The following is a 20,118-nucleotide window of genomic DNA, read 5'->3' as shown; positions in this document are numbered from 1 at the left end:
CTCTGGACGTGAAATGTATAACCTGGAATGTTCGGGGATTGCACTCCAGGCAGCGTAGGTATAGGATACACCTGGGGGGGGGGGGGAACGCTGATTTGGATTAGGGCCGGGGACCCATTTCAAAGGATAGATCACTTGGTAGACCCGGGAGGCCGTTATGTTACGGTAAGAGGCCGCTTGTATGGCCGTGAGGTGACCCTCTGCAGTGTCTATGCTCCTAATGTTGAGCAGGCGTCCTTCTTGGAGACATTGTCCTCTGTCCTCGCAGATTATTTCCCGGTAACTATCTTCATGGGGGGAGACCTTAACTCCCTTGCTGATGTGACCATAGATAGATCCCATCATACGTTGCCCTCGGCACGATTAATAAACTGGCTTGGGTTCGCGCTCACTGGCAGGACAATTGGGGACTTCAACATCTGGCGGGCAGAGCATCCGACAGATAGGGATTCTTCCTATTATTCGGCCCTGCATGACCTCCATGTTCGGTTAGACGTCGTATTCTGTAGTTCTAGTCTGGCCTCCGTGACGGTCAGCAGCGAGTACTTGACACGCACCATATCGGACCATAATCCGCTTTTGGTGAATTTCTGTTGGGTGGTAGAACTGTCAGAATCCCTCACTGGAGGCTGCGCCCTGAGATGTTGGAGGATCCGGTCTTCCGCGCGGAGCTGAGTGAGGGGGTAGAGCACTACTTCGTAGAAAATGCGGGCACTGCTTCGGCGGTGGCCCTAGAGTGGGACACCTTTAAGGTGGTGGTCCGCGGGATCTGTATCGCCATGTGGGTGGGGGTTAGGAAGCTGCTCCTGCAGGAAATCGAGACGGCTGAGTTGGCCCTGCGCGAACCTGAGGGGGCTCATTCGGATGGCTCTGGGACGCGCGATTAAGTACTGGCTCGGAAAGAGGTGGTGGCGGGGGGGGTGGAGCGGCTCCGGTGCTTTGATTAGAAGGCCTTCATGGCTCGCGCGCATGTGGAACGGGACAAGGTGGGCACTTTATTGGCTTGGCTTGCGGACCCTGCCCCTAGGTGCGTACCTATTCTGGCACTGGATTCCCCCGCTGGACGCCTGGAGCATGAACAACATCGTATCAATGAGTTGTTTCGCTCCTTTTATGCGGATCTCTACACCAGCCACTTGCAGACTGGTGAGGCGGAAACGCAGACATTCCTGGAGGGCTTGGACTTACCCACGATAGAGGAGGAGGAGGCAGAAGCTCTTGGGCAAGATATTACATTGGCTGAGATTCGCTGCGCCATTAAGCAATTAGAGCGCAAGAAAACGCCTGAGAGCAATGGCTTGCCTATCTAATTCTTTTCGGCATATATTGACCTACTGGATCCGAGACTACTGGTGATGCACCGGGAGGCTCGGAAGACGAGGATGTTACCGGAGTCTTCTAGGGAGGCCATCATTATACCGCTTCTCAAGCCTGGGAAGCCGCCGACTGACCCAGCTGCGTACAGGCCTCTTTCCATGCTCACTACGGATTATAAAATACTGAGCTCGCCACTAGGCTCCTTCCACTAATGACGCGGCTGGTGCATGCGGACCAGGCTGGTTTTATCCCGAAGCGCAATACTGCCAGTAGCGTCCGTAGGCTGATAGGGGTCTTGGATGAAGGGCGTGGAGGATGGGGACAGGCAGTGGAGCTCTCGGTCGACATTGCTAAGGCGTTTGATAGCCTGGAATGGCCCTATCTGTTCTCGGTTATGACGGCGTTTGGGCTTGGGGCCGGATATGTTCGTTGGACCAAAATCCTGTATTTGTCAGCAACCGCTAGAGTTTGGGTGGGAAGGGCCGTTTCCTCCTCTTACCCCGTGGGACGGGGCACTAGACAGGGCTGCCCGCTCTCCCCGCTGTTGTTCGCTCTTGTGATAGAGCCGTTGGCGGCGCGTGCGAGGCTGGGAGGTGCATACCGGGGCCTGCAGCTCAGAGGCCGCGAACACCATATCTCACTCTACACGGATGACCGTATGTTCTTCGACGATGCGGTGACGCCCTGAGAGGGGCGCGCAATCGCTTTGACCGTTTCGGGGACATTTCAGGCCTGCGAGTTAACTAGACAAAGACCTGTGTTTTCCCAGTGTCTAGTACATGCGACCCGCCGGTGTTACCGCCCGATCTAGCGTGGGAGCCAAGATGCCTTCCTTATTTAGGAACGCAGGTGTATCATACACAGGAGGATCTATTCGAGGGTAATATTGAGAGAGCGATGAGGGGCTTGAGAAGTAGTATGCGGTTCCGGGGATCTCTGCCGTTGTCGGTGGTGGGTCGCGCTCCTGAAGATGGTGGCGCTTCCTTACCTTTTATATCTTTTTCCGGACCGTACCAATACGAATACCGGCAACATTCTTCCGACAACTCCGCTCAGCAGTGGGCGGCTTTATTTGGGGTGCAGGCCGGCGTAGAGTAGCTTTGGAAACGCTGATGAGGCCGCGGGAAGAGGGAGGCCTTGCTACTCCAGATTTTGAATTATTCTATCTAGCTGCGCAGTTCCAGGTTCTCACTCAGGCGGTGGAGTTCAGAGGACCGGAGAGGGAGACTATGCCAGATGTACCGAGACATGTGTTATCGTTTGTGATATTGCAGCAGAGACTGAGGATTGACGACTTATCCATGGTGGAGAGTACCCTACGATATTGTTGGAAACTGTTCCACAGCAGAATTGGAGTGCTGCGGCCTTATGCACCCGAGATACCACTGGGCATGTGCACAGCACTGACGAATGGGGGCGATTGGTCCGGTCTGGCGGAGTGGGAGGAGCTGGGCCTGCAGATGGTGGGCGACCTGTATGCAGACGGCGCACTGTTGCCATATAGTGCGTTGCAGGAGTCTTTTGGCCTTCCGCATGGTCACTTTCTGATGTACGCGGACTTGAGTGCGGCTCTGCAAAAACATTGGGGTGCTGGCCTTTCTGAACCCCCAATAAGCGGAGCATGTCAATATGTGGTGATGGCAGCGGGCACGTATAAGGCGATTACCTGTCTGTATAAACAAATGTTAGGGGAAGGACTTACCCCGCTACAAAGATTGCGGGAGCAATGGGCTGCGGACTTAGAGAGGGATATCCCGGATGCGGCCTGGTCACAGATACTTCGAAGGGCATGGTAGGGTACCAGGAATGCTAGGTTCCAGTTGATTCAATTCTTTGTGTTACATAGGGCGTATCTCACACCAGCTAAAATTAATCAATATTTCCGAATTGATACAGCGATATGCCCCCGATGTAGAACTGAGGGAGAGGATCTAAACCACATGTTATGGGATTGTCCTCGGCTAGGCACATACTGGGAAGAGGTGACTGGGGCGCTCAGTAGGGTGACTGAGCGGCAGATTGATATGGACAAGGGGGCGTGCCTATTACACTGGTTCCCGCATACTAGTAAAAATAAGATAACTAGTAAGTTTATGGATTTAGGCCTCATCTTAGCCAAGAGGGAAATAACGTCACATTGGAAGGCAGAGGTTGGCCCTAGCTATGTTAGGTGGCAGGCAGCGTTACTTATGTGGGCGGGAAGTGAGAGTTTAATCAGAATGCAACAGGCGCATAGATCCCATAGTGATAAAGCGCTGGAAGCGGCACGGGCATGGGAGGCCCTGGTGGCAGAATTCCGGATGCTGGATGTGGATGTTGATTCAGATTCAGTGTCATCGGCTGGGGAGGAACAGGCACGAGTGGCTCCCTCCGGACTGGGAAAAATTAGCGCAGTGGGAGGTCCCTGAAGCATAGGAGGTTATGAGGAATCTTACTATAGAGCATGAGATGACCCGTAAGTACATTACACACGAGAGTAGTATCTTGGCAACACTTCTTAACTAAACAACAGCGCCAGCGGCAGGGGTGGGGGGGACGGGAGTTGATAGTCATTGAGAGGGACCAAGAAGGGGGCATTGCTTAGGAATATAGAGCCTGGATTCAGGCGCGACCATGTGTTGATTGAAGGGCTTGACATTACAGCATCAGATTTAGGGATTATATGCTGTGTTAATTGCTGCATAATTGTCGAGTCTTACTTCAACACGGAATGTGGAATGCTTTGTACTTGTATTGGCCCCTTTTTAGGTTTCGCCTGGTGTCCGCTGCGCAGCAGCGTTCGCGCAGGCGAAATCTTTTGAGAAGCAGTACGGGGGCTTTGTCCCGCCTGCTCTTCCATTGGCTAGCCCCATAAATGGAGTCTAGCCATTGGAAGAGAGATCTGTCCGTCATTGCCGGAGCAGATTCGTGGGCGTTCCGGCGATTTTTAATCATCCCGCCCATTTTCGTGCTTCATGCGGCGGTGGGCGTTTTTTTTTTTTCCGTATCGGCATGTTTGTTTCATTTCCAACGTGCGTTTTGCAGGGGTGGTCTGTGCGATTTCACTTTCCTTGAGTTGCTAGCAGGTAAGCGGCATATTTTACTATTTTTTTAATCCCGTTTTCGCCCCCCTCCCGCTGTCCGTGAGCCCGTTCCCGCCCCCCGTCCCGCTGTCTGTGTGTCCGTCCCTGCCCCCCCTCCCGCTGTCCGTGTGCCCGTCCCCGCCCCCCTCCCGCTGTCCGTGTGCACGTCCCCGTCCCCCTCCCGCTGTCCGTGAGCCCGTCCCCCCTCCCGCTGTCCGTGAGCCCGTCCCCCCTCCCGCTGTCCGTGTCCCCGTGCTTTCGCTCCCTTAATGGTCCCCTTCTCTGCTGAATGGATGTTTTCGCCAGAAATCAAACTTTTGTGGCTACCAGGATATTCTGGTCCTCAAACTAGATAGTCTGCAAGCTTAGAGAGACAAATGGTGCAGCCATTTTACTATTTGTATTACAACCCCGCAAAAACTTCCAAACACGTGACCTGGATCAAGCAATACATCCGGCCGGAAGTTAAGGCATCACTCTGTACGCCCACTCGTGAGGATGCAAAGCGCAAGCCCCTTCCTAACCCTCAACATGCATCTGAGAAGTACGTCTTAGGCAGGTAGGTCGGTCAGCCTTGCCTCAGACCCGACTGACGCACAGCAGGAAGGCACTGGTCCTTGGGCGCTTTTATATCATGTTTGGCCAGTGCATTGGTGGCCTCAGCTTGACAAGAATATCATGTTTGGCCACTGCATTGGTGGCCTCAGCTTGACAAGAAAACAGAGTTTTTCTACGCATAGTTTTACTCTTACCTTCTAGGTCACACAACAAGTTAGCCCGACTAATGCACAGAGCAAACTTCATCCAGGCAATCCCTTCCTTGCTACTCGTAGTGTCGGTACAAAATGTCCTGTAGCAGTGTTGTGAAGGGCACGTACACTCACTTTCAGATGTAACTTGTACAGGAAGTCAACATCTGCAGATTAAAGCACTGCATTGAGCCTAAAAAGAGATGCAATTCTCATACCCTGGTACTCTACCGGTTTAGGGCGATGCCCTTTACGTTCTGGGTGGGTGTGTGTGGCTCTGGGTGGGTGTGTGGCTCTGGGTGGGTGTGTGTGGTAGTATTTGCTGTCTGCTGAGCTCGTCCGTAGGGTACAATAGGTCTCACATTTGCGAGAGATTAAGCTATTGGCAATGTTAATGACAATCCATTTATTTATCTGTTTTCAAAACCAACACAAATACAAATTTTGTCATTTACAATGCCAATAGCTCTAACTTTTCCAAAGGCGAAACTGTTGCATTGTAAATGCTTGTTATGTCTTGTTTGTGTTTCAAAACAATAAAAAGATTTATTAAAAAAAAGAATCAGTGGAGTGTTTGGGGTTCGACGACTTACCTCCTTCGACATTTTCTTTTCGACCTCGACGACTATGGCATCCTCCGGTCCTTCGGCGATGTGGTCTTCCTCTCTGATGGAGAGTCCCAAATCTCAGAGCGATTGAGGTGTACCCTGCCCCTGCATGGTGTAGTCTGCTCTTCTTTGCCTCTCCCTTACTCTGAGGGTCTTCGCAGTGAACGCTGCACAGGCGTTGTAGTCCTCACTTCGATGGTCGAGCGGCAAGCAAAGATTGCAAACCGGGTGTTGGTCCTTTTACACCTACTTGTGGTGGCAGTTTGTGCAGAATTTAAACAGAGTTTTGTTCATTACTGTGCCCCGGGAGCCCCCGGTATACGCATTCTCCGTAGAAACATCAAATTCTTCGATGTTCTCTCTTCTTTCGTCGACCTCTGTCTTTACTTGTCCTTCGGTGTCTTCTCCGGTGATACTTTCAATGGTTTTTTGATTTATCGCCGATTCTTCTCTCCAAACTTTTGGAGCTCCTTCACTGTTGATCCAGAACCAATGGCGGAAAAAAGAATCTGAAGATTACGACCAAAGGTGGGAGCTTCCGGAGGAAGCGCATCGACGTCACTAAGGACAACAAATGTTGGTATGTCGACGCTCACCTGGGCCACAAAGAGAATAAAAAAGTAAAGAAATACTACGATGCCGGACCCAACCACTAGATGGCGGAATAATGCACAGCATAGTGAATCCAGAAAGATTCACGCTCCACAACCACACCAGGGCTGGTCGATTTTTAGGGGGCATCTCTAAGATGACCTCTATGTGCATTTTACATTAAATCCCACACGGTTATCAGTGTTGTGAAGTTTGCGACTAAACTTCCCAGTGTACAGTAAACCCATTATGCAGTTTGTATTGACCAACTCCCAGACTATATACTCTTTATGGCTTTACTGCACCTACAATGTCTAAAAATGGACTTGGACACTGTAGGGGTGCAGTGCTCATTCAACTGCACCCTCACCTGTGGTCTAGTGCACACTGCTAGGGGGTGGTGTACCCAGGCCACAGGCAGTGGATTGCAGGCATGGAACACAGGCATGTGTGCCATATCGACTCTTCCCAAAACAAGTAGATTGCAATGCCAGTGTGTGGATGTTAAGGAACAGGACACCTAAAGGTGGCACAGTAGGTGCTGCAGACCTTGGAGGCCTTCCCTCGCCACCGTGCCCTTGATACCCATGGTAACTTTTACAAGGGGCTTACCTGTGGCCAGAGATGTGCCAACTATGGGTTCAAAGGTACAACTTTGTGAAAGAACACAGGCCCTGAGAACCGGATTGTCACGGGCCCAGGGCACACCGTGTCAAAGTGCATCATGTGTCAGGGAAAAAGCGGGGGGCAACCATGTAAAAGGGGGCACTTTCCCACATGATTGTACTGGTGTGGTCACGCCAGCATTGGGTGAAAGGCATACGCAGAGATGTTGGACCATTTGATTTACAATGTATTATTGCTATAGTGTTCCTGGTTGCCAAAATCTGCTGCTGTAGCTCCAATTTTACTTGTTGCTCTGGGTTCCGAACAAATACAGTGGAAATTGACAACTTCTCGAAGATTTTGTTTTCATGGAAGTCTGACAATGTTCGACTGAGCCAGTCTGCTTTATCGATGTGGCACCCTGGCAAATATTTTACAGTGAGAGTAGGAAGTTGGCTCTTTATAGGATTTATCAAAGTGAGATATATCAAGTAAAGAGTCCAGGGGTTCCCTTATGAGTGGAAACGGGGCTTGCGATGGCAATCCAAAGGTGCTCCACAGGGGGTTAATGTGGTCGAGCAGCCTTGGGCTTATCACAGAGGAGTGCAAGACATCTGAAAATACACACAATGTTCAATAATGAGAGACAAGACTCAAGAAGGAGATCCACACAAATTTATTAAAAATATCAAGTATCTTATATGTTTAGGCATCTGAAGAAAATCGCGCAGGTAAGTATCTTTTTTAAATATGAATTATTTTTAATTCAAAAAGTTGACACTGCAATTTCTGGAGGCTGCACTGGTATCCTAATGGAGGAAAAAAGTCAATGCAGCATTCAGGTACAGTACAGCGACTTATGGGACCCTTCTCAAGGAGTTCAGGTGAATTGTGGGCAAGGTCCAAGGCAGCACCAGCAGAACACCATCCGCTGCACTAGTGCAGCTGGGTACAGTGGTGCAAAACAGCATTGGGTGCCCAATGTTATCCTATGGAGAACGGTTGCAGTAGAAAGAGGTTGCAGGAGGGGACTGAGAGACCAGTCCAGTGAAACCAATGAGTGGCTACGGTTCTTGCAAAGTTGGGGAGACTTGGGGACACCTTTGGTCCTCTTCTCCTTGAGACGGGGCATCTGGGTGCAGAGGGTCTTTTGGGGGGGCCTGGTGCTCCGTCCACCAACATGCACGGTTGAGGGGGCCTTCCAACAGAGGTGGTTACAGGAGTCATTCCACAGAGAACCAAGTACCTTGAGGGCTTGGGGACTACGCAGACACCTTTGGCACACTTCAACACGGGCTGGGGGGCTCAGGTGCAGTGGTGCTTGGCAGCGGTGGATTTTGGCGAGCTGGAGTACTCTAGCCCACCACTAAAACTCGACTTGTAGCTCTGAGTCTCCATAACCTGGGAAACCTGCCAGCCTTTGCCCAGGAACCAAGGCCTCCAGAGGGACTGCGGAATTGTCCCCTGCACACAGCATAAGGACCAAGGGGACTCCGGGGGTTATCAGAAAATGTACCCTATAATCAACCTACAGTACCTTCAAATCTGAAGGTAGGACTAATTCAGTTCTAGGGTAGAACAGATAGCTATCCGGATAAGGTCACCGAGAAGTCGGAGCAGAGCTCTCCCTGTGAACTACCTAACACATGACCTGCAGGAGAAATCTGAGCTATGGCAGTCTCTAGGGGGAGTAGGAGACCACCACTTCCACCTCATTGGCGGAACTTCAGATTGTTAAAACATCCACCTCATTTTAAACAAACAGTGCAGCTGAGGCCTATGGCCATTTTAACATGGTTTACTGCTATTTAAGATTACCAGGGATTCCCAGCCTGACAAGCATACAAATATATGTCAGATTCAATGCAGGTAAACTAAAACATGTGGTAGCTAGGCAGCACTGCATTCACCCATAAGGCCCATCTAGGCTCACATTTCAGAGTCCCTAAGATGTCAGCATTACCACTAGGGGGACCAGGTAGTAGTTAGTAAAACGCCAGGCTCACCAGTAAAAGGGAAGGTGGGGGTAGGTAAGTGTTAGTCACATAACAGATTAGCGCCTGCAAGGCTGTTAGAGCGGTTTCGGATTCCATCATATGTGCGTGAAAGATTGATAGAGCTGGGAACAGTCAGTCATATCATGATCACCCCTAAAAGCCAGGACTGGCAAAAACGAATAGTTTCCTACCGGTTGGTGTAGTTTTACAGCTTGAAGATCTTTCTGGATTCACTATGCTGTGCATTATTCTGCGGTCTAGTGGTTGGGTCCGGAATCGTAGTCTTTTTCTTTTTTTTTTGTAGCCCAGGTGGGCGTCGACGTCCCACCTTTTGGTGTACTTCCTGTGACGTCGGCACGCTTCCTGCGGAAGCTCCTACCTTTGGGCACCATCTTCGGATTCTTTTTTTCTTGTTTTTGTGTTCGGTGTATGAATCCTTTGGCAATGTTCTCTAGTACTTTCTCAAAGTTAAAGTTTTTCCGCTTTGTCTTTTAAGGTGTCTGTCTGTATATTGTCCTTGTATTTCCACCTTCTTCTCCTGCCTCATCTTTCTGGCAGAGGTGGGTGGGTTCGCTAGTGAATCCAGAAAGATCTTCAAGCTGCAAAACTACACCGACAGGTAAGAAACTATTTGTTTTGCAGCGTGAATCTTTCTTGATTCACTATGCTGTGCATAGACTTTGTAGCAGTTTGTTATGTTTGTGGCGGCTGGGTGGAAGATGAGAGTTGGTTGTTGAATATATGTGGATTTACCTTCTGTCCTACTTGTGCTTCCTTGTTCATTTGTATATCCACACAGTAGTGCTTAGTGAACGTGTGCACCGAAGCCCATGTAGCTGCCAGGCATATGTCTTGAATGGGTGTGTTAGCCGAGAAGGCTATTGTTGCTCCCTACATCCTGGTATAGTGGGCTCGTGCCCCCTCTGCTAGTTCTTGGCCTACCTGTTTGTGGCAGATTTGTATAGTTTGAGCGATCCATCGTGCGATGGTCCCCTTCGTTACTGGTCTACCCAGGAAACTGCTTGCAAAGGACACAAAGAACTGCTTTGTTTTCCTGTGCTCTTTAGTTCTTTCCATGTAATGCATTACTGCTCTTCTAGCGTCCAGAGTGTGCAGTGCCCTCTCTGCGCTTGTGGATAGTTTCTGAAAGAAGCTTGGTATTTGTATTGTCTGGTTCATGTGAAACCTAGACACCACCTTAGGCACAAAGTGTGGTTCAGTTCTCATTACCACCCTATCACTGTGTATTTGGATGTAGGGTTCCTGCAGTGTCAGTGCTTGCAGTTCGCTTACCCTGCATAGCGAGGTTATTGCCACTAGAAAGGCTGTCTTCATTGTGAGCATTTGTAGTGATGCCCTATGAATGGGTTTGAAGGGTGCCTTTATAAGCTCGGTTAGGACTAAATTAAGGTTCATGCCGGTGGTGGCATCCTTTGGGTGGTGCTATCCTCTTAGCCCCTTCCAGGAATCTTTTCACTACTTGTGATGTAAAGAAGCTCTGTTCTGTCTCTCCTCTTGTGTAGGCCGCTATCGCTGCTAGGTGTACTCTCGGCAAGGATGAACTTAGTTTTGCTTTCAGCAGGTGTGTCAGATATTTTAGCACCGTTGATTCCATGGTCATCATCTTGTCCAGCTTTTTCTTGCTGTACCATTGTGTGAACCTCTTCCATTTTGCCACATAGCACCTTCGTGTGGTAGGCCTCCTTGCCTCTCGTAGCTCTTCGGTAGCCTTAGGTGTGCGAATTCTATGTCTTGCAGCTAGGCTGAGGCTCTCTGGGTCTGGGTGTAGTACTTCTCCGTTTTGCATGGAGAGTAAGTCTTTTCTTTTCCCGAATTTGTGGGGTGTCCCCTGTGCCATTTTCACTATTTGTGAGTACCAGGTCTACCTTGCCCACTGTGGTGACAACAGGATCAGTGTCATGTTGCTGGTTCTGCACTTGCTGAGTACCTTGTGAATCAGTGGTATTGGGGGAAAAGCGTAGGCAAATGTTTTTGACCAGCTTATCCATAGGGCATTCCCCTGGGATTGTTCCTCTGGTTGTCTCGATACGAAGTATCGGCATTCTGCATGGTGTGTTGCAAATAGGTCTCAAGGCTCAATAACCTTTGCGTTTCCTGTGCATTGAGCTCCCACTCGTGGGATGCTGATGTCTGTCTGCTGAGCCTGTCTGCTTCCACATTGTCCTTCCCTGGTAGGTGTATGGCCAGTAGGTCTATTTTGAGTGGTATAGCCCATCTCCATATTTCCTGCGCTAGGTTGGATAGTGCCACTTATTGTGTTCCTCCCTGTTTGTTGATGTAGAACATCATCTTTGTGTTGTCTGTTTGTATCAACACTCTGGTTGTACAGTTGTTTCTGGAAGGCCTTCAGGGCGAGGAGCACGGTCTTTAGTTCCAGGTTGTTGATGTGTCTGATCGCATCTGCTGGAGTCCACAGACCCCTCACCTTGAGCTTGTTCATGTGTGCCCCCCATCTCATCTGGGATGCGTCTGTGGTGATGGTCACCGTTGGGGTTGGTGGTGTTAAAGGCTTCCCTTTTGTCATGTTCTCCTTGTTCCACCACTTTATCTCTTCCTGCACTGCGTGCGTTACAAACACTAGATCTTCACAACTTCCTGTAGCTTGTGACCATTGTTGCAGCCATTCCTGGAATGGTCTCATGTGGAGCTGTGTATTGGGGACCAGGTGTATGCAGGACGCCATCATCCCCATGATCTTCCTCGCTATCCTCACTGTCAGAGCTCGCCCCTTCTGGTAGTGGCGTGTCTCCTTCAGCAGGGCAACTGTTCTCTTGTCGCTGGGGAACACCTTGCACTGTCTGGTGCTGATCTGTGCTCCTAGAAGATCTTCACTTGCTCTGGTTCCATTGAGGATTTCCCCCAGTGTATGGAGAATCCCAGGTCTGACTGTTTCTGTGACCCTCTGTGCGTGTTCCTTGCATGTTCTGTGGGAACTTGCTTTTATTAGCCAGTTGTCGAGGAAAGGGTATACATGAATCCCTTCCCTCCATAGGTGCGCTGCCACGGCAGCCAGGCATTTGGTGAAGACCCTTGGTGCGGCTTTTAGTCCGAAGGCAAGGGCTGTGAACTGGTAGTGTTCTTTGTTGATCGTAAATCTTAGTAGATGTTTGTGCTGCCTGTTCATGGGAATGTGCAGGTAGGCATCTTTGAGGTCTATGGTGGACATGAAGTCTCCGACCCCTATCGGAGGAATGACCTCTTGTAGGGATGTCATTTTGAATTTTTGTGTTTTTATGTATCTGTTTACGAACCTTAGATCCAGGAGGGGTCTTAGCGTTTCGTCCACTTTTAGTACTAGAAAAATAGTTCGAGTACACTCCCCTGTTTCTTTCTCTGAATGGAGCTGGTTTGATGGCCTCCTTTTGGAGCAGTTCTTTTGCTTAGTGAGCCTTCCTTTTTGGTTTTCTGTTTGGTGGTTTCTTTTCCAGTTCTATGCAGTATCCAAACTGTATGATGTTGAGTATCCATTTGTCTGTAGTTATCCTCTTCCATTCCTGGAAGGAATGTTTTAGCCTGCCTCCTACTGGTGTTACATGATCTTTGCTGTTTGGTCCGTGTAACCCTCTTTTGTTGACCTTGTCGTGCCCCACCTTCCGAGGGATCGTGCGGGTGGGCATGCTTGGTGGGATGGAGTCACTTTGAGGTGGGTTACTGGCCCCCTCTTCTTGCTTGCCCTCATCAGTTTGCGACGATGCAGAGCTGAAACTCGTCCGCTGGTCATAGTCTCCTTCCTCGTCGTAGTATAGGCCCTCTTCCTCTTGGTGTTCCTGGGGTTCGGGAGTTTTCGGCTGTTCTTCGGCGGCGAACTCCTCTTCCTCCTCTATCCCGACGATCGTCGTGGGTGGTTTCGAAAAAATTGTGGACCTTTTCATTTTTTCGTCAAACTCTTTTCCTTTGCAGGATGTTAACCATTTCAGCCTCAAGCCTTCTCTTTTTTCTCTCCATTTCGGCGGCCTTTCGGGTTGAGTGTTTCAGCCAACCTCTTCGACATAGTTTTCGACGTCGGAGCAGCCTTCGGGTCATGTCATGTCAAAGGTTCTTATATAGCGCCTTATCACCGCAAGGTCTCAAGGCGCTTGCTTTGGGAACCCGTCCTGGCTTTTCCCTGTGAGATAACCCCTACAGGGCATCCACAAGGTGAAAGCCAGGCATCCCGCCGCGGGGGGGCCGTAGTGGAGATTAAGCAAGCTATTGCCCAGAGTTGCAGAGTGTGAACCCGTGATTCGAGTAGGCACCGAAGCGAGAATTATCGAGTCCATGGACATTTGGGCTCAAGACCCTGCCGCGTCGGGAATTGAACCCTGGTCCCGGGTCTGACCTCTGCTTCAGGGTCTGCCTCCTCTAACCAGTGAGCCACACTTCTCCTTCGAAGTAGAGTGGTCCTTTTCGGGGACGTGCTTAGATGACCTTGGCTTTTCGCCAGCGTTCGCTGTCTCGGAGTCCTTTTCTAAGGATCCGCTGGGTTGTTTGTCCCTGGGTGCAGCTGTGGCCGTCGAGATTTTCGGCACCAGTGCCTCCTTCGTGGACTTAGACTCTGTTTTTTGAGATCGGACTCAGACTTTCGAGAGTCTATCGGGGGTTTAGGGGTCGATGTCACTTCTACCTCTTTAGATGTTTTCTTATCGGTCTCTACGACCGTGTAGTCATCTGGTCCCTCGGCGAGGTTGTCCTCTTCGTTGCTGGAGAGGCCCAGGTGCCGAAGCGACGGAGGTTGGCCTTTGCCTTGCATGGTGTAGTTGGCTCTTCTCTGTCTCTCTTACCCGGAGGGTCTTCGGGGTGAAGGCTGAGCAGGCGTTGCAATCCTTGCTCTCGTGGTCGACCGGTAGGCAGAGGTTGCAAACCGGGTGCTGGTCCTTCTGCGTGTACTTGTGGTGGCAGTTACGACAGAATTTAAAAGGTGTTTTGTCCATTCCTGCGCTCTGGGAGCCCCCTGTGTGCGCATTCTCCGTTGGACGTCGAAGTTCTCCTCCTTCTTCGTCATCCCGGTACGGTGATCTTGTTTCTCGGTGTCTTCTCTAATCCTTTCCGTGTAAAAAACTGCTTTTTCCTCTTCTTTCCTCCAAAAACTCTGGAGCCTCTCGGTGACGATTCAGACCCAACGGCGATAAAAAGAATCTGAAGATGGCGCCAAAAGGTGGGAGCTTCCAAAGGAAGCGTACCGACGTCAGAGGAAGTACACAAAAGGTGGGGCGTCGACGCCCACCGGGGCTACAAAAAAATAAAAAGAAAGAAAAGATTACGATTCCAGATCCAACCACTAGACCGCTTAATAATGCACAGCATAGGGAATCCAGAAAGATTCACGCTGCAAAACTAGCCTTGCATCAGAAAAGGCAACAGAAATGTTGGCTCTCTATCACGCTCCATGCACACTCGTGCATGTGGCTGAATCCACACCAGAACCACTTCATTACATGATAGAAAAAAACATAAGTAACCATAACAGATAACAGGCATATGTATAGAACATGTTTTCACTCCAAAGGGTCTCCTGGCACTAGTGACAGACGTTTAGTGTTACCCAACTCCATGGTACCCAATTTATCAACCTAAGAATCTAAGTAGGCCAACTGGGAATTTAACATGAGTTCAAACACAAGCCATGAAGTGGATGCTTGAGCCAAATGAGCTAATATCGATGGCTTTATGCAAAAAAAGTTGACAAATTAAAAAAAAAAAACCCTATCGCTGATAACCTATATGCTTTATTCCTTCTTTATAGCAGAGTGGAGACACTGGACGTCCAATTTCTTTATTTAATTCTTTGACAGGTAGGTTTAAAGGAAATTTTCCCAGGCACTCCAACGTTTAAAAAAAAAAGTGATGTTTATCTAATTCCCATGTTAAGGTCAACGTTTTGCCTCTGATGGAGTGGTAGACAGAGAACAGAGCTAAAAATATTTTTAGCTGTGGCTCACCTTTATGACAGCCTCACTCAATGGATTTCCTCTTTCAATTACAATCAAATTGTAATCCTCATTGCTGTGTCCAGGATAAACTTTGAAGACAGGTGGCTGAGTGTCAGGAGTCAAATCAACATCAAGACGCTCCAAGCTGACACGTGGAACCTTCTTTAACATAGCCACATCACCATCACTGGTCCGGCCCCTGAAAATATTTGAATACAATTCGAACATGAAATTTTGTAACCCTCATAAAAAGTTAATTTACAGAGGCTTTTAATGTATAGAGACTGATTAACAACAATCTGGAAGAAGACTCCATGGAATGGAGAGACACATGGGTACTGAGGAATCTTTCGGTAGAGAATCTACGAGAATGAAAATATTACTTATAACTATTGTAGTGTGGTAGAGTAGCATCAGGGAGCTTTTACCACAAAATTTAAGCTGTGCCTAAACCCCAGTCAGACATTACATGGATGCGTGTTTGCCATTTAATTCATCCAGGCACCACATGTTTTGAAATCTGTGATCTTTGGAAGAGTATTTTCCGCTAGCATACTGTATGCAAAACAAATTTGTGGAATAGGTAAACACTAGTGAAACAAGTATGTGCAAGAGAGTTTAAGCTATTGGCATTGTAAATAAAAGGAAAATGCTACTTACCAGTATGCATCTGTTCGTGGCATGTAGAGCTGCAGAGTTACACACTGTGCGTAGATCGCCACCTACTGTTGGGCCCGGATGTTTGCAGTTTGTTGTTATCCTGAAAAGTTCTTTGAAAGTCACAAGATAGGTGACCATATTGCGCATGGGCATCGGCTCCATCCTCAGATTGTTTTTCACCATTAGGGAAATGATGGAGCTTTGCAAGAAAAGGAAGGATGTCCATGTAAGCTGTATCTAATTAAGATAATACTGGAACAGACAAGGGTAGCCGGGGAGGCGGGTGGCCGTGTGCAACTCTGCAGCTCTACATGCCAAGAACAGATGCATACTGCTAAATAGCATTTTCCGTTCGAGGCATCCGTTAGATTACACACTGTGCATAGATTGTATAGCAGTACCCACTCTTAGCGGCGACCACCCCTATCTGTTGCAGTAGTTTGAAATAATGTTTTGAGAACAGCCTGGGTCACATTAGCTTGTTGCTTGGTTTGCACATCTACACAATAGTGTTTTGTGAATGTGTGCGGTGTAGACCTTGTAGCTGCTCTGCAGATGTCATTTAGGGGAATATATCCTAAAATGCCATTGAAGCCCCTATTTTCCTTGTAGAATGGGCTTTAGGAGGAACAGATAATGTACGTTTAGCTTTGTGGTAGCAAATCTGTATGCATTTGACAATCCATCTAGCTATACCAGATTTTGATATGGGATTACCCTTGTGTGGTGGTGAGAAAGACAAACAAGCATTTACAATGCAATGGTTTCGCCTTTGGAAAAGTTAGAGCTATTGGCATTGTAAATGACAAAATGTGTATTTATGTGTTGGTTTTGAAAACAGATAAATAAATGGCATTGTCATTTACATTGCCATTAGCTTAATCTCTGCAGTCACTCTGCACTCCCTAGCACTCTGCACTCCCTAGCACTCCCTAGTCACTCTGCACTCCCTAGCACTCCCTAGTCACTCTGCACTCCCTCGCACTCTGCACTCCCTTGCACTCCCTAGTCACTCTGCACTCCCTAGTCACTCTGCACTCCCTAGTCACTCCCTAGTCACTCTGCACTCCCTAGTCACTCTGCACTCCCTAGCACTCTGCAGTCACTCTGCACTCTCTAGCACTCCCTAGTCACTCTGCACTCCCTAGCACTCCCTAGCACTCTGCAATCACTCTGCAATCATTTACAATGGCAATAGCAGAGCATTGATATGCGCGTGCTCACACTGTTCACTTCTCACTAGTGGAGAAGTTACGGCATGAGGACATGCCAGGTGAGCGGTGTAGGGGAAGGGGAATCCTTTAAAGAGAGTAATTTTCTCTCTGGATTTCCCTTCTCTTTTTGAAACGAAGGAGCAGCAACATTGTCTTGGTCATGGTCTTGTGTCACCAGGGCTTTAAGTCAAAGCTTTTCCAATATTATATACAACCCATAGTTGCTGCTTATTTATCTTATGCAACTAACGACTATTGACAAAGTCAATAGTCTCGACTTGTTGTAGATATGTTACTTTTATATATATCTGGATGTAATGACAGAAACAGCAAAATACAGGCCGAGCGGCACACTATACTATTAAGCACAGACTTTTAGTTTACATGTTTTTAAGCCACGTCCTTAATTATATTGGTCATGCCCTTTGGAGAGACCCCCAGTTTTTTTCATCCCACTAAAGGCCCAGCCTACACGATTTACTTCTTGCCCCCACCCCCAGAGAAGGCTATTTCTCTGCTCTGATTACTTCATCCAACAGTCACACGCTGCTGCACTCACGCCCATACCTGCACACTCCTCCGGGTTCTTCTTCTCAGTGTGACCACTCGCTGGTATGATCTCTGTGATCGGGCGGAGCGGCCTCTGATGGGAGGGTCCTGCTTCTTACACAACCCAAAAGTGAAGTCCAGCAAAACCCTCCACAACGGCCACAAACCTGTCTGTAGGTGGCATTCTGATCACCACAGCAACGGGGCTGCTGGCGTCTGAGGTCACGGAGCTAGAGAACACAGCAGGGCAGAGATGTCACGACCACTGAGGTCACGGCCAGCCCGTTGAAGATCAAACCGCGCAGTCGAGTTGGCCAGCTGTGACGGGAATGGGGCAAGGGAGAAAGCCTGGACAGAGAGAGGCAAAGAGAGGGAAGGCACAGCGAGGGAGAGGCGCAGAGAGGCACGGAGAGAGGGAGAGGCACAGAGAGGCACGGAGAGAGGGAGAGGCACAGAGAGGCACGGAGAGGGAGAGAAACAGTGAAGAGGGCCGGGGAGGAAGAAACAGACGAGGGGGCAGAGGAAGAAAGGACAGCAAGGAGGGGAGAGAACGGGAAAGGCAGAGAAAGTAGGCATTTATGGGTCATTAAATTCAAAGGGGAGACTGGAGGAAACTCAGACAACACTGGATTTAAAGAAAGAGAGGGACGTGAGGTGGAGTGGAAAGAGAGAAAGAGGCAGAGGGTGCACAGGGGACAGTTTGGAGAGGCAGAGAAAAGAGTCAGGGAGAGGCAGAGAGCAGGGCGAGACCGAGAAAGCGAGAGGCAGTAAACAGGCAGTGAGAGAGGAAAACGAGGGGTGCCTGCGGGGGGGGCACAGAGAGTAGAGGGGGAGAGGGCAGTGAAGAGGGTAAGAGTGAGGCATGAGGAGGGAGAGGCACGTTACGGAGGGTGACAGGCAGGGAGACGGGGAGCAGAGAAACGAGGGCGAGGCACAGAAAAGAGAAGCGTGCAAAGCAGGGAGAGAGAGAAAGGGGCAAAGTGAGACAGCAACATCGGGAGGGCAATGGAATGGATGAGGGAAGGAAAGAACCGGCGAGAAAAACACACTGGTGAGAGAAATGTGGAGGGGGTCGAATGATGGAGGAAGAGAGAAGCAAAGAGAAGAATAAGAGACACACACCACACACACCAGCAGTCTATTGAGACTGCGGACACACAGCCTGCTGCAGAGGGCCCCGGGGCCCCACTCAGAATGCGCGGGAGGTGTCTGCAGTCTCAGCTGAGATGACACCATAAGGGACACACACACACCAGCAGTCTATTGAGACTGGGGACACACCGCCTGAATGATATGCTTAGTAAGTCAATGCAGGCACCCTACGCACCCCTCGGCACCCCGGAGGCAGCGACCTCGCTGCTACCCACCTCCAGCACCCAGACTCCTCACCGGGAGGTGGGGGGAGGGGCCAGGGGGGGTCTACAAGTCAGTACGCATATGGGAGGTCAGTCCACACTCCCATCCGCCCTGGTTAACAACAAGCCAACAAGAAATTCGGGCCAATCTGCAGTCGCCAGAGCCGGGTGTGTGCCAGTGCCAGCCCCTCTCCTCTCAGCCGTTCCCATACCTTCTTCCTCTACCCCAGAGGAGAACCATTGGCGTTCCCCATACAAACCCTGTACCTTTGCACATTCCAAGCTCTAGATTTCTTCCGTACTCTAAGTAACTGCCCTAACCGTCCAACATCCTCCCAAGGCGGGTTGTCGTCCATTCTTTACCTGCTGTAGCGCGCTCCGGGCCCGTTCTCCTGCCCGTGCCTCCCTGCTCTCAGCGCCGCTCCCTCCCGGGCCGCCTCCGCTCCTCCTCCATCCCCGCAACTCCCACTGTACACCCCCCGCACCCCGTCCCGACAACAACATTCGGTGACGTCACTCGCCATCACGTGACTGACCCAGCGTGCCAAAAATAGAATGCCCCCGCCTTCTCTGGAAATGGTGCGTGGCCACAGGCGAGAAACCCGGGCGGGAGGGGCGGGGGGTGGAAGAGAGGGAGTGAGCGCGCGCAAGCCATTTGGAAAAGTGAAGGACAAGCACCTACGAGGACACAGGGGGCGGGAGAGGACACGGACGGCGGGAGGGGGCGGGAGAGGACACGGACGGCGGGAGGGGGCGGGAGAGGACACGGACGGCGGGAAACGTGCACAGGACAGCGAGGGGGGGGCGGAAAGGCACACGGAGGGGGCGGGAATGGACAGACTTTCAGTGAAAGGGGAGGGAACGGAAAAAACGTAACTCCGCCCTGGGAAAAAATCTCCGGAACGCCCCCGAATCTGGTCCGGCCTTGACGGACAGATCCGGCACTCAATGGCTAGCCTCCATTTATGGAGCTAGCCAATGAGAGCCGGGGGACGTTCCAGAAGTCCTTATTGTCGACATAGGATTTCACCTGTGCTGAAAAGCTGCGCAGAGCGCAGCCTTCGGCAGGCGAAACCCAAAAAGGTTGTTTGGGCTTACGAAAGTGTTGTGTTCTCTCAGTGTAGTATAGCAAAATGCTCTTAACATCTAGGGTATCAAGAGCTCTTTCTGCTACTGTTTGTGGCTGCGAGAACAAAACGGGCAGTTCCACAGATTGATTGAGGTGGAAGGGAGAAATGACCTTGGGCCGGAATTTTGTATTAGTACGGAGAACAACCTTATTACGATGCATTTGCAAGAAAGGTTCTTGAATGGTTAGTGCTTATAGTTCACTAACTCTCTGAAGAGAAGTAATAGCTATTAGGAACGCAACCTTCCATGTTAAAAATTGTAGTTCACATTTATGTAAAGGTTCGAAGGGCGGTCCCATTAGCCGTGTGAGAACAATGTTTAAATTCTACACTGGTGAAGGTGGTACTCT

At 49.8% G+C, this 20,118-nt stretch overlaps 1 protein-coding gene across 1 annotated transcript in view; it reads right to left on the bottom strand.

Moving 5' to 3' along the window:
- TRIM28 (tripartite motif containing 28) overlaps positions 1-20,118 on the bottom strand; it is a 678,597-nt gene that overhangs the window by 232,365 nt on the left and 426,114 nt on the right. The window contains exon 12 of the mRNA XM_078654815.1: positions 14,870-15,059. Within this exon, the coding sequence (XP_078510941.1) occupies positions 14,870-15,059 (190 nt within the window). The remainder of the gene's footprint in view (positions 1-14,869; positions 15,060-20,118) is intronic.

The sequence above is a fragment of the Lissotriton helveticus genome, chromosome 7 (assembly GCF_964261635.1).
Source record: "Lissotriton helveticus chromosome 7, aLisHel1.1, whole genome shotgun sequence".
Taxonomy (NCBI): Eukaryota; Metazoa; Chordata; class Amphibia; order Caudata; family Salamandridae; genus Lissotriton; species Lissotriton helveticus.
This window is presented reverse-complemented; position numbering and strand designations above follow the sequence as displayed.